The sequence below is a fragment of the Gorilla gorilla genome, chromosome 4, assembly GCF_029281585.2.
Source record: "Gorilla gorilla gorilla isolate KB3781 chromosome 4, NHGRI_mGorGor1-v2.1_pri, whole genome shotgun sequence".
NCBI lineage: Eukaryota > Metazoa > Chordata > Mammalia > Primates > Hominidae > Gorilla > Gorilla gorilla.
Window position 1 is genome coordinate 138,439,132 of NC_073228.2, and position 14,230 is coordinate 138,453,361.

Genomic DNA, 14,230 nt, shown 5'->3' on the forward strand with positions numbered 1-14,230 from the left:
GGGGAGCGTGCTCTGAACCCTGAGCCCCCAATGTGTTCCCACATTAGGACTCAGCCACAGGCGAGCTGTAAGACCCAGAGCAGGTTAACGCATCACCTGCTGTGCTCCCCTCCAAGGGGATGAGAGCAGGCTCTGCCACCTGGGACTCGTGAGGATTATAGGAAACAGTGGTGGGAAAACACTTTCAGCAGCCAGGAGCTGATGGAGGGTAAAAAGGCAGCTCAGCATGCGCCTGGGGATCAGACCTCATGGATTCAGTCCCATCTCAGCCACTTACTAGCAGGACAAGGTGCTGGCCTCACTTGTAAATGGAGCTCACAGCTCACCTGGTTAGGAACAGGAGATGATGTGGATAAAGGAAGACTCCGCGTGAACTCAGTATGAGGCCCCTATGTGAGAGTTGTCCTTAATACCGTGAAGTTAGATGTTGCAGTTGAGGTAGAGTTTATTTGTACGTTTATCTGGGAAGGATGGTAGGGAGTAGGAGGGCAGGGTAGCCCAGCCCAGGACCAGTCACCCTGGGCCTGATGTGTCTCAGTGACCCAGCCTGGAGTGTCCCCCACCTCTCCCCCGCTTCTGTACACTGCTGACCACCACTCACAGGACTAGGCCCTCAGTGTTGCCTGTGCTGGCTTGTCCCTAACTTCCGACAGCATGGTCCTCCTGGAAGAATCAGTCTTGTTTGCTGTCCTCTACCCACCTACCTCCCTGGAGGACTTGTGGCTCAGGAGGCCTTTGCAGTGGCGGGCCTGAGTGTCCTTGGGTGGCAGCTGGGACTGGGCAGGTCATGGTCACTATTCAGTTTGGGCTTGCTGATGCCCCCATGTCCTCTCCCTCTACAACAGCTTTGGTTAGACCCTTGCTCAACCAAGGGCTCTGGGCTCAGGAGGTGGGAGATGCAGCCTTTTAGAATCCCAGGGCCTCTGTGGGTGGGTGGGAGAGGGTGGTGCTGGCAGAGAAGAAGGCTAGGGCAGGGCTTTATTCTTATCTTTCTGCAGTGGCATAAGTGTGGGGAGGTAGGTTATGGGGTGATTTTCTGAGAGGTTGAGGATTTCCCAAGCCATCCGTGAGTATAATGGGCTTGCCTTTTGTTGCAGATGGAAGAGAAGAGGCGAAAATACTCCATCAGCAGTGACAACTCTGACACCACTGACAGTAAGGCCTTCCAGTTTGGGCTCCTACAGGGAAAGCATTTGAATAGTGATCAGGCCCGCAGGCCCAGATGGGAGGAGGCTGCCCTGTGGTCTTAATTTCACTAAGAGGCATGTTGATGAAAGCATAAATCAAGTCAGGTTTCTCCACTCCTGCCCTTCCACTTCTAAAGAAGTCCCTGCACCTTCCATGACCTCCAGGGCCTTGTTCTCCCAGCTGCACTCCCCCTTACCCTCTAGGTCCCAGCTCCATTTGTTTTGCTCTGGTTGGAACAGATCGGCTCCACTCTGGGCTTCTGCATATATTAAGTGAAGGCCCATATAGAAAGTCTGTATACAACAGATACAAAACCAGTCACCTTTTACCATAATTACCGGATAAGTACCATTTCCCAATCAATGGTAAGCTCCTTGATAAGAGGTCTCTTGTCTTGCTTACCACTGTATCCCCAGCTACGATCTGGCACATAGTAGATGCTCAGTGAATGTCTGCTGAACAAATCAATGAAGATACCCAACCTTCATAGAATCTTGGCAATAGAATCCCAGAGGTAGACTTGTGTATGGATTGGCATGTCAATTGGACGTGATAGTTGTGGGGAGGGGTGCGTGGATTGCACTATCAAGCAGCAGAAGTTTAGGGAGCCTCCCCTGAAATTTGGAGAAGAGAAGGGAGGTTTATGCAAAGTGAGGGCTCTGGTACTAGGTCATAAGGCAGCTCTTCTCGGGTGCCCAGAAAGTCAGGCCTGCCTGTGCCTGTTGGAGTAAGGAGTTCCATCTGCTGTGGGTAGGAGAGTTGTGCTGCCAGGAAGATCTCACCTAGCAATGATTGCCCTGCTGGAGGCCCAGGCTAAGGAAGAGGCTGCCCTGCCAAGGAGGCCGGGCTTGGAGCTGTGCAACTCTAGACCTGTTTCTTCACACTTATGAGCAAGTAAGATTAGGGGGCTTGCCAAGGCACCTCCTAGCTCCCAGAGTTCCACAGCCCCCCCAAAAGCCTAAGGGTAGATCCACTAGGATGGCCAAGGAGGTCTCAGCTCCATCCCTACCTCCAGGTCTCATTTGTTGTCCTTTGGGCTCTGTTTGCTCAGTTTGGCTCTGGCGTCCCACCTGGCCAGCCCTTCTTCCCTACAGCAGGAGATCACAGCATCTGGCCTTTTGTGGCTACAACATGCTGCCTGTGGCCTGGCTCAGTAGAACCAAAAACCACATCCTCCATTTCTAACTTTATTGCAGGCAGAGGAACCCTTTGAGAGGGCCAGGTACCTGCAAGGCTCCCCACCAGCCCCCTCCACTGTGCCCACCCATGGCTGCTACTCCTATTCAGCCAAAACCATAGTGTCGCCCTATTTCTTGCTGCTCCTTTGATTCATAAGGGTGGAGGCCACAGCACTGTCATCCAGCAAGGGCCTTAGACCCTAATAATTATAGCTAATGTTTATTGAGGAATCACTGTGTGCCAGGGACTGTGCTAAGACTTTACAGGCATGATATCACTTATTCCTCACCACAGCCCTTTGAAGATAGTTATTCTTTTGCCCCCATTTTACAGAAGAACAAACTAAGGCTCAGCGAGATTGAGTCATTTGCCTGGGGTGACAAGCTAGTAGGTGGCTGGGTCAGGGCTCTGCTGATGGCCTGGATCTGCTTCAGAGCATCTCTCTTCCCATTGCCCTGCTCTGCCTCTGAATACCCACTGGCATCATCCCAGAGTATTGGGACAGTACCTAACCTGGGGCAGGGTGGAGTGTGGGCATGAAAGGCTTGTTCCAGCTGTCTTTGAGCAGAGTCCCAAAGAGGGCCAAGGACTTGTCTGGGGTCACACATTAAACTAATACTGAGCCCCAGTAACAGCCTTTGATTTCTCCAGCCTTCTGGTTGGCGAGTAGAGGAGGCTTCATGTCCCCATTCATCAGTGGGGAGACTGAGGCCCAGAGCAGGGATACTAGGTCTCACAGAGGTTTCTCCCTCCTGAACATTCTAGCCGGGGCTTTGCTTAGAAGCTTCCTATTCTTGGGCATGAGTGGGTGGTGCTCCTGGCCCTCCAGGACCCCTAATGGACTGTTCTCTCTCTGCAGGTCATGCGACATCTACATCCGCATCAAGATGCTCCAAACTGCCCAGCAGCACCAAGTCGGGCTGGCCCCGACAGAACGAAAAGAAGCCCTCCGAGGTGGGTAGTGATGAGCTTCCCAGAGATCTGTGGGGAGTGAGAGTGAGCTGCCCTGCGGAGACTGGGGCAGAGCATTCCTGGCAGAGGGCACGGGCAGTGCAGAGGAAGGCCATGAGTGGAATGAAGGGGAGTAGGGGCCAGTTTCCCTCAGGCTTCCAGGTTGTTGTGAAGATGTTCCTATTGAACTGAGCAAGGGGAGAAGCCTTTCAAGGATCTCAGACAGGGTAATGACACAGCCTGATGTTTTAGTGAAAGTTCCCCCTGGCCGCTGTGAGAGAAGGGAGAGTTGCAGTCATCCAGCAGGGAAATAGTGGTGGCTTAGAGCTGGGTGGTAGCAGTGGAATGAGAAGCAGCAGGGTTTGTGACATTTTGGAGGCCGAGCCAAGAGTGATAAGGATTTGCTGGTGCAGGGATAAGTGGTGGGGTCCTCAGAGCCATCCAATTAGTCATAGGTTCCTTATACCCATTTCACAGGCATCTGCATTTGAAGCCTTCCTTACTTTGACCTGGGATGTTTCTTACAGCAGGTAGAGGTTTATGGCCTCTGGAACTGAGAAGCGCACTGGGGGTGGGTAGACTCCTGGACACCTGGACCCTCCTTCTGGGGTCCCTGAAAACTCCCACCCTAGGGCCTTATTGCTCCTTCTTTTAGGTCTTCAGTGCTAATGCCACGAGGTATTCATTGCACTGATCACAGAAGAAGCCTTTGGCACAGATGGGGCTGCAGAAGCTTGGAGAGATGGAGAGAGGGAGGGTCTTAATCCTGGCTCTTTGGTTTTTTTTGGAGACTGAGGCTCTCTCTGTTCCCCAGGCTGGAGTGCAGTGGCATGATCTCGGCTCACTGCAACCTCTGCCTCCTGGGTTCAAATGCCTCTCCTGCCTCAGCTTCCCGAGTAGCTGGGATTACAGGTGCACACACCACACCTGGCTAATTTTTGTATTTTTATTTTTATTTTATTTATTTATTTATTTCGAGATGGAGTCTTGCTTTGTTGCCCAGGCTGGAGTGCAATGGCATGATCTCGGCTCACTGCAAGCTCCACCTCTTGGGTTCACGCCATTCTCCTGCCTCAGCCTCCCGAGTAGCTGGGACTACAGGCGCCCGCCACCACACCCGGCTAATTTTTTGTATTTTTTTAGTAGAGACGGGGTTTCACCGTGTTAGCCAGGATGGTCTTGATCTCCTGACCTTGTGATCCGCCCACCTTGGCCTCCCAAAGTGCTGGGATTACAGGCATGAGCCACTGCGCCCGGCCTAATTTTTGTATTTTTAGTAGAGATGGGGTTTCACCATGTTGGCCAGGCTGGTCTTGAACTCCTGACCTCAGGTGATCCACCTGCCTCGGCCTCCCAAAGTGTTGGGATTACAGGCGTGAGCCACCGCGCCTGGCCAATCCTGGCTCTTAAGTAGGACACTGTACTACAGCCAAGAAGTAGCCAGGCACTGGGGCTGGACGCTTCTTTTTAATCATTAAAACTAGCCCAGAATTTCTCAGTCCTGTTGAAAATAAGGAAAGTGAGGATCGCAAGGTCATTTAGCCAAGACCTTAAATCCTTGGGGCTCACAATGCCAAGGGCAGAAAGGCCCAGAGTTTGGTGGCAGGGCCCTCGTCATGGGTTGGAGAGAATGTCTTTGCTCCATGCTGGCCCCTCCTCTATGCTACCTCACCACAGATGCAGTCCTGGCTCCACTGTCTTTAGCCAGCCCTTGGAGGGGGGCTTCTGCAGAGGCTTGCATCTGAAAAAGGACTCCGCCTTGCCTCCTCCAGGAGCTGCCCTCCCCTAGGACTCTCCCCTGGGGAGGTGGGGCCGGGATTCTTTGAGACCTGATGCCCCATCCCCCAAGCCTGACTTCCGTGGCCCCATGGTGGGTAGGGTATAGACAGTGTTTTCTCTGGGAATGCTGTTAAGAGAGGGGAATGCAGTGCTGGAGGTGAGGTGGAGGTGGGGGTGGGACAGTGTTGAAGCTCTCACTGCCCTCCTGGGGTAGCCCTGCTTGGTAGGGGGATGGGATGTGCTTAAGCGCAGCCAAGGAAGCAAAAGGCAGGTGGGGCCTTGGGGAGCCCTGCTGGCTCTTGGTTGTTTGGGACCTTCCCCACCCTCGGTCTTTTTTTTTTCCTTTTTACTTTTGAGACAAGGTCTCCCTCTGTCACTCAGGATGGAGTGCAGTGGTGCAATCATGGCTCACTGCAGCCTCAAACTTTCAGGCTCAAGTGATCCTCCCATCTCAGCTTCCCGAGTAGCTAGAACTACAGGTGCACACCATTATGCCTGGCTAATTTTTTTTTTGTCTTTTTTTTTTTCAGTAGAGACAAGGTCTCACTGTGTTGCTCAGGCTTGTCTCAAACTCCTGAGCTCAGGCGATCCTCCCACCTTGGCCTCCCAAAGTGTCAGGATTACAGGCATGAGCTACTGCGCCTAGCCTCACCCCAGTCTTGAGAACTACAGGGACTCTCCAGTTGCTGTGGTTGAAGTAGTAAAACAGTAGCTACCTTTATGTGCCTTCCTGGTCCTGGAAGGCAAGAATTGTCGTGCGCATTTCAGACATGAAGAACCTGCCTTTCGAGAATCCCACCTATCTCCTGTTTATTGTAGCTGTTCAAGTTGAAGTGGGATGGGGAAGTTTTGGGGAGTTCCTAGGGTTGGCTTATCTCCTTGACTCCAGGGGGAACTTAAGCCAGTCTCCTGCCCTTGCTCTGCTTCCTCCAATCTCCAGTGGGAGGATGGGCCACCTCCCAGGCGCAAGGCTGCCATCTGCACCAAGGATCAGGCCTGCCTGGGAGGAAACAGGTGTCAGCGGAGGCTGAGAAGAAAGAGCAATTTGCATGGGGCAGAAAATTCCCCTGCCTCTTGGGTTTTCCAGCCCAGAGCCTTTGTACCTTTCCACACCTAAAAATAGTCAAACCCATTGTACAAGTATCGATGCCCAACTCTGCTGGGGACTAGCTCCACGTGGCCCTGGGTCCAAGCCCAGGAGCCTCCGCAGGCTCTGAGGTCTGCCTGGGAGACACCTCCCCACCTCAAGTCCTGGGCTCTAGAAGGGCCAATGAAGTCCTCCCCGCCCAGAACCCTTGAACTGTTGCCCAGCACAAGCTTTTCCTCCCACAGTAGGCTGGAGAGCAGCCTGAGAGGTTTTCCTAGTCCTCTAAGTGACAAGGTTGAGCCGTGGCCGGCATAAATTCCAACTTATCTTGGGGCAGAGAGGAAACCATCAATGAACGCTTCCAAGTTATTTGGCTCATGAGAGGGCAGAGATGAAAGCGAGGATTTGGCGGCAGAGAATGTTTGCACTAAACCTCACAGACTGCTCTCTTTTTCTGTGAATGGCTTGGGCGGGGCCTTTATGGTCTGCTGAGCCTGGGCCTTGGATACCCTGGTGAAAGGGGTTCTGGGAACCCCATCTACTCAATCCCCTGGAGTATGAAGCCTATGGGGTGGCTGTCAGGCTGGTCATGTGGTTTGCTTAGTGTGGCAGGAGTCCCCAGTGGGAACACTTACGGAGTGATGTGTGTGCTGTGGAAACCCCCTCCTTGGTGGCTGCAGAGCCATGGAACCCGTGGTTCACTTGTCTCCTCATCTCTAAATGTGGGCAGTGATGGGGTGGGGGACACAGTGAATCCAACAGCTATGAAAGGGCTGGGGTTGGATTTGGGTGGGATAGGCAGGGATGCCCTTTGATGACCTCTCAGGGGCTGCCCTTTCCCAGTGCACCCTAAGGGTGCAAGCCAAGGGGCACTCTACAGCAAGTGAGGTGCCTCAGGGCTGAAGAAAGCACTTGACCAGGAGTCAGGACCCTGGACAGGGCTAAGGCCTGGAGGCCCAGCTTCCCATCTGGCCCTTGCCCAGTGGCGGGCCCCTCCCTCAGCCAGAGTGAAAGGGGAGTGAGTGCGGGCCTCCGAGCTGAGAGCTGAAGGCATGGGCCCTGGGATTCTTGGGAGGCTGGGCTAGGATTTTTGGTGGAAGTGCGCAAAGCCTGAAGTCTGCCCTGGGAGCTCCTTAAGGCAGTAGAAGGAAAAGGTGGAGCTGCCTCTGAGAACTCAGCCTGCTGCCTTCTGCTGCCTATGGCATCCCAACAGAGCTATCTATCTTTTGGCCCTGAAGTCCTGAGCCTGGCCTAGGGAGCTAGTATAATAATTTACACAATGAGTTTCTGGCCTTGCCTGGCTCACTAAATGGTGTAGCCATTGTTAGTGCTTAACCCTTTGTGGAACACATCTCTGAGAATCTAATGGAATTCACAGAGGAGAGATTATTGTTTTAATACCACCCCACCCCAAGTATTCTGACTTACATGGTCTGAAGTAGCACCCTAGGTACCTATACCTTTTTTTTTTTTTTTTTTTTTTTTTGTGATGGAGTTTTGCTTTTGTTGCCCAGGCTGTAGTGCAATGGTACGATCTCAGCTCACTGCAACCTCTGCCTCCTGGGTTCAAGTGATTCTCCTGCCTCAGCCTCTAGAGTAGCTGGGATTACAGGCATGTGCCACCACGTCCAGCTAATTTTTGTATTTTTAGTAGAGACAGGGTTTCTCCACGTTGGTCAGGGTGGTCTCGAACTCCCAACCTCAGGTGATCCGCCTGCCTCGGCCCCCCAGAGTGCTGGGATTACAAGCGTGAGCCACCATGCCTGGCCTTTTTTTTTGAGATGGAGTCTCACTTGGTTCCCCAGGCTGGAGTGCAGTGGTGTGATCTCAGCTCATTGCAACGTCCACCTCCTGGGTTGAAGAGATTCTCTTGCCTCAGCCTCCCGAGTAGCTGGGACTACCGGCACTTGCCACCACGCCGGGCTAATTTTTGTATTTTTAGTAGAGATGGGGTTTAGCCATGTTGGCCAGGCTGGTCTCAAACTCCTGACCTCAAGTGATCTGCCTGCCTCAGGAAGTGCTGGGATTACAGGCATGAGCCACCGCACCTGGCCAGTACCTGTACTCTTTTTTTTTTTTTTTTGAGACGGAATCTCACTCTGTCGCCCAGGTTGGAGTGGAGTGGTGTGATCTCGGCTCACTGCAACCTCCATCTCCTGGGTTCAGGCAATTCCCCTGCCTCAGCCTCCCAAGTAGCTAGGATTACAGGTGCACGCCACCATGCCTGGCTAATTTTTGTATTTTTAGTAGAGACAGGGTTTCACCATGTTGGTCAGGCTTGTCTTGACCTGCCCTCGTGATCCGCCCACCTCGGCCTCCCAAAGTGCTGGGATTACAGGCGTGAGCCACTGTGCCCCCTAGTACCTGTACTTTTTTAACAAGACCTGCTATTGGGATCCAGGGTTAAGAACAACTGCCATAGGCCCGGCGCGGTGGCTCATGCCTGTAATCCCAGCACTTTGGGAGGCCAAGGCAGGCAGATCACCCTAGGTCAGGAGTTCAAGACCAGCCTGGCCAACATGGTGAAACCCTGTCTCTACTAAAAAAAATTTTAAAAATTAGCTGGTCATGGTGATGCACACCTGTAATCCCAGCTACTCAGGAGGTTGAGGCAGGAGGATCACTTGAGCCCAGGAGGCGGAGGTTGCAGTGAGCCGAGATTGCACCACTGCACTCCAGCCTGAGCTACAAAGCAAGACTCTGTCTCAAAAACAAAAAAAAGCAAAAAAAACAAAAAGACAACTGCCATAGACTTTTCCCTTCCCTTTGCCTAAAACAGGAGTTCCTGGCTTGGTTGTTCCCTGGAAGCTTCTTTGAGTATTTTTGAGGGGGTGGGGAGTGGAAGCTGTGGCTAGGTTGAAAGAGAGGGAGGGAGGCTCTCCAGCCTGGTTCAAAGATCTAAGCAACGTCAGGGAGTGTGGGTGGGGGCAGTCCACCACTCCATGTCCTTCCCACAGGGGCTGGGGGATTAACAAATTTTTGTCCCACCCCGGACTTGCCGGAGGTGTGAAGGACAGTTCTAGGAGAGACCTGGAGGCCAGCCGCATGTTTTGGAGGGCTACTGTTTGAGGTAGTGTCCTCTGGCCTGGGCAGAGACATAGGCGGAAGGGCAGGCCAAACGGTGGGGGTTTCCCCAAGCAGGCTGTCTTGAGGTAGAAAGCTGCATTTTCAGGAAGTCAGAGTCCCCAGAAGTCAGCCAGTGGGCAGAGGCCTGGGTCTCTAGACCGGGAGCTGCTGATGCTGATCAAAATCAGCAAGTGCTTAAGAGTACCTAGTGGGCCTAGCTCAGTGCTGGGGACAGAAAGCACAGGCCCTGTCCCTGGGGAGCTTGTCCTTTGTCAGCAGGATGCAGGTGCTACACAGGAAGGTGTCTGTTATGGGAGGTGCAGCCTGGCTTTGCCAAAACACCCAGGCTTTGCCTGAGGACATCTGTGACCCCAGGCGAGTGAGCCTCAGAGCCCTTATCATAGAGTTCTGCCCTGGGTCCTCCCAGGGAGTTGATGATCTGTAGATGTGACTCCTTCCCGAGACTCATGGAGCCCTGGGGGGTGAAGGGAACCCCAGAGGTGAGTGGGACAGGAGGTGGGGAGTGTCGGGTAAAGCAGGCCACCCTGAGCTGGAAGCCTGGATGGTGGGAGTGGGGATTCAGCTGTCAGCTCCTCTATAGGCTGTGGTGACAAATTAGTACATCCCTAGTTGCATGTACCACTGAGGCCCTTCACCAATGTGTAGCACTTAGTCCCTGGGGAAGGGGCCTGAGAGAAGCCTCTGCTGCCAGCAAGAGGGTGTCCCCCAGACCCAGTGTCCTTGAAAGTCCCTCTATATGGAGTGCCACCCCCCACTCCCCAAAAAAACACAGCGAGTGGAGATGCAGCTTCTTAGCTCAACCCATGCTTTTAAAAATGGAATCCTCCTCCTACCCTGGGTGAAGGGTAAAGACAGGGGTGGCCAGATTGTGTTGGGGCTCCAAACCACAGGATAAATAAGATGCCTTCTGAGGAGCAGAGGTGTTATCCAGATGTTTGAAATGCCATTTTATAGTAAAACAATGAAGGCGTATGGTACAGTAAAATGCAAAATGCCCATAATTTGATAGATAAAAAGGAGAATCCGAAAAAAGGTTTTGTGCTTGCCCTTGTGGTTTTGAGCCAAGTTTCCAGCCCACCAGCAGTTCCTTTGCTACCCTGTGAGGCAGGCGGGTTGGGGCGAGCCCTTCCGCTACGCTAAGCGCCTGCTTTCTGAGACTCACACTGCCTTTCTCTGGGGTGGGGGGCAGGATCCACTTCTATAGTTGGAAACGTTGCTGCTCCGCCAGCTGGAAGGGCCTCCTGGCCTCTGGGACTTGTCTTGCAAAAGAAATGTGTGTAATAAATTCTCTTTAAGAGCAGGAAGTGCTGTTATCCTCATGAAAATAAAAGAAAGAGACGTTGAGTGGGGTTTTTTTTTTTTTTTTTTTAAGTGTCTTACGAACTTAGCCTAGTGGTAGCTTGAAACACAACTGGGCAGGGGGTAGCTATTCTCATAGCCCTTCTTTCGTGTTTTATACTGAATTTTAACTGCATAAGTTTGCTCTTGGCTGGGACACTCTTTATCAGGTTCCGGCCCAGAAAAGATTTTTTAAAAGAAGAGCCCTCTGTGTCTTGCAAGCAGTATTGCTGTGGTTAAAGGACAGTGGGGACCTCACACAAGTGGTTTCACCTTTCTGAATCTCAGTCTCCACATCTGTAAAACGGGGGTAATATGAATTAGGAGCCATGATATATGTAAAACTTTAACATAATACCTGACATGCCTTAACAGGGCAATTACCTTTCTCTGTTAGCTGTTGTTTCTAATGAGATGAGGTGCTCAGAAAACAATTGTGATGAGGTTGGCTCTTTAAGTACAGACCTTCAAACTTTCCTTGAGGGGTGAGGAAGAAGGGACCACTTCTAGCTCTACGTTGGGACTTTTGGTGTAGACAGATGTCCAGGAGAGATTGTCCTGGCCAAAGCCATTTTAATTGGCTTTGGGACAGTGACCAAGACCAGTTTCTTAGTTTCACCTGGAAGAATCCTGCCAGCCTCCTGCCTCTTCTCTCCCTGCTAAGACAGGGCAGGAAAGTTTAGTCATACTTCATACAAATCCTGGGATTCATTCATTCATTCATTCACTGACTCTTTACACAAGCATTTCGTTTTTTGTTTTTTGTTTGTTTGTTTGTTTTGAGACAGGGTCTCCGTCTGTCACCCAGGCTGGAGTGCAGTGGCATGATCTCAGCTCACTGCAACCTCTACCTCCTGGGCTCAGGCAGTCCTCCCGCTTGAGCCCCCCAGGTAGTTGGGACTACAGGCAAGCCACCATAACTGGCTAATTTTTGTTCCACAAGCATTTCTTGAGTACCTGCTGTGTGTCAAACACTGTGCCAAAAGCAGGCACAGTGATAAACAGGACATATGCAGTCCCTGTCTTCTTGCAGCTTGACTATTAGAAGAGATGGACATTAAAAATATAATTACACAAATAGGCCGGGCGTGGTGGCTCACACCTGTAATCCCAGCACTTTGGGAGGCTGAGGTGGGTGGATCACTTGAGGTCAGGAGTTCGATACCAGCCTGGCCAAGATGGTGAAACCCTGTCTCTACTAAAAACATAAAAATTAGCTGGGTGCGGTGGCCGGTGCCTGTAATCCCAGCTACTCAGGAGGCTGAGGCAGGAGAATCGCTTGAACCTGGGAGGCGGAGGTTGCAGTGAGCCGAGATCACACCACTGCACTCCAGCCTGGGTGACAGAACGAGACACCGTCTCAAAAAAAAAAAAATGTATATTTATAATTACACAAGTAATTATATTTTGTAGTGTGGTAACTGCTGGAGCTTTTCTCTTAAGTAACTAAATTTCCTCTTGGTGCCTCTTAGTTCGAAATACTCTGTGATACAGTAATTCACCCCTTGAGAAAAGGAAGCAGAGAACCAAAGTCCCAGGATGAAATGTTCAAATCTTAGCTACAAATCTTGAGATTGTATATTAAACCTTGTAGCCTGGTGTCTACTGGCCATGTGGTTAGTGCACAGTGAAAGTTGCCTTTTGTCATTATCTTTATTTGCTCTTGGAGGTCACTCACGCTCTGCTTTCTTGCAGAGTTCTTCCTAGGGAAATAGGTACAGAAAGCTAGACTTTTGAATGGTTGTGATCTGCAGTCTCAGAAAAAGACGTGAAGGCAAGGCCATGTGATGTGTTTCTGGAGAAGCGTCCCTACATCTGGGCAGAGCAGACTCTTTAGCCCCCTCCAGGGCTACATTGGCACCCCTAGCACTCAGATTGGTGATTCAATTAGAGTTTGAAGCCTTTAAACATTTCTTCATACTGTTTGAAGAAGCTACAATTAACATCTCCTAAGCAGCTCAGCAGAACTTGGTTGCTAGGCAGCAGACCTTTAAAGACAATTTGTCAATTTCTGCCAAAAGAGAGAAAAATAGTAAACATTCACATTCTAAGAAAATTGCTTGTTTTCCAGCTTCCAACTTTCTTGCCACAGCAAGGCTTCTCGTTCATCAGTGTCCATTTTATTCTTTATTTAGTTTTCATAAATCATTCAAAGGAGTTTTAGGAGAACATTTAAGCCTTTTCCAAGCCTGCCTCCTGGAAATTCAACACAAAATGATGTTTAGGTTACAATTGGCTGCCATATTTGTGGGCAGTTTTTATATAAATGCACAGAGGCTCTTTTGGAAGGCATGGAGTACCCAGCTGTAGTCTTGGACAGCAACCAAAGAAGGAGGTGGCTGGCCCATGGAAGGATCTTGAGTCATTCAAGATTTCTCAGCACCTAGCATGTGCCAGACCCTGCTTGCACTGCTGGGCTCCAGCCCTGCGGCTCAGCCAGACCTCATTGAGCTCCCCTTCTAGTGGGGAAGACATGGCAAAAAACCAGGAGATTCTAACACAGGGGCCGTAGAACTTCAGACAGAGCCCAAAACCCAGCCTAGGATTGGGGAAGGCTTCCTAGAGCAGATGTGGGCTGGACTGAGACCTTAAGGATGAAGTGTGCCAGCTTTACTCTGGCAAGGGAGTAGTGTCCCAGGCAGCATTCTCCCGTGTTCAAAGGGTTAAATGTGCTTGGGAGACTGCAAGTGCATCCGTGTGGTCACAGGGCCTCATTGGCTCTGCAGGTCAGTGTGGGCACAGTGGGAGGACAGTGGAGAGCGACTGGAGGCCTCGGAACTTGCAAAGACCACAGTCGGATTTGCATATTTCAACCCTTGGAGAAGTCACCTGATTTGGCATCAAGTTAACTCAAGGGCATTAGGCAGTGAGCACATGGCCAAAAGGGGCAGGGAGGGCTGGATGGCTCAGGAATTGTGTTGGCCTGGGTTCATTTGCCACTTCCAGCACGTACACCTTGGGCGGGTGATTTAATTAACCCGAGTCCCAGGTTTCTCAACTGTAAAATAGGGATGATGGTAGTACTTACCTCACAGGGTGGGTGGAGGGACTAATAATAGATTAATTCAGGAACAGCGTTTACACTGTCACTCTGCACACAGTCTCTGCAAGCATGGGCTGACACCGTTAAGACAGTGCTGCCCTCCCTGTGCATCCATGATTCCTGCCTGCTAGAGCCCGTAGTGTCCAGTCTGCCACCTGCTCCCTGCATGACCCAGGATGAAACGTGGAACTCTCTTGGAACGAGACTCTTTTGTCTTCCCACAATCTCCCTGACTGTAGTGGGAAGGGACTCTGAAGTTGACCCTGGGAGCCCTTCCTGCTCTGAGTTCTCAGTGCCAGGCCTGGTTCTGGGTCTCGACCACATCTTACCAGCTGGTGTGGTGGGACACTCTGGTCTCACCCACTCCAGCCTGGGCTGAATGCTGCTCCTTGAGCTTAAAGCCCAGCAGAACGAAGGCTGCCTGTTGCTCAGAGGCGCTTGTTCAGGTCCATGTGTTTGGGGATTTTGGCCACTGGGTATATCCATGAGGTATCTCACCCTGCTTATGGGGGTTCAGAAAGCACGGCCAGGAGCCAGCTAGGGGCCTCAGATTCATCAGAAAATTCCCCAGAGAGGCC

The 14,230-nt window shown here is 51.4% G+C and overlaps 1 protein-coding gene across 17 annotated transcripts in view; it reads left to right on the forward strand.

The window, feature by feature from the left end:
* Window positions 1-14,230, forward strand: part of JADE2 (jade family PHD finger 2) — a 57,597-nt gene that overhangs the window by 10,638 nt on the left and 32,729 nt on the right. For all 17 annotated transcript variants that reach the window (XM_055386627.2, XM_055386631.2, XM_063706782.1 and 14 more), the window contains exons 2-3: window positions 1,098-1,155; window positions 3,227-3,321. In XM_055386627.2, the coding sequence (XP_055242602.2) occupies window positions 1,098-1,155; window positions 3,227-3,321 (153 nt within the window). The remainder of the gene's footprint in view (window positions 1-1,097; window positions 1,156-3,226; window positions 3,322-14,230) is intronic.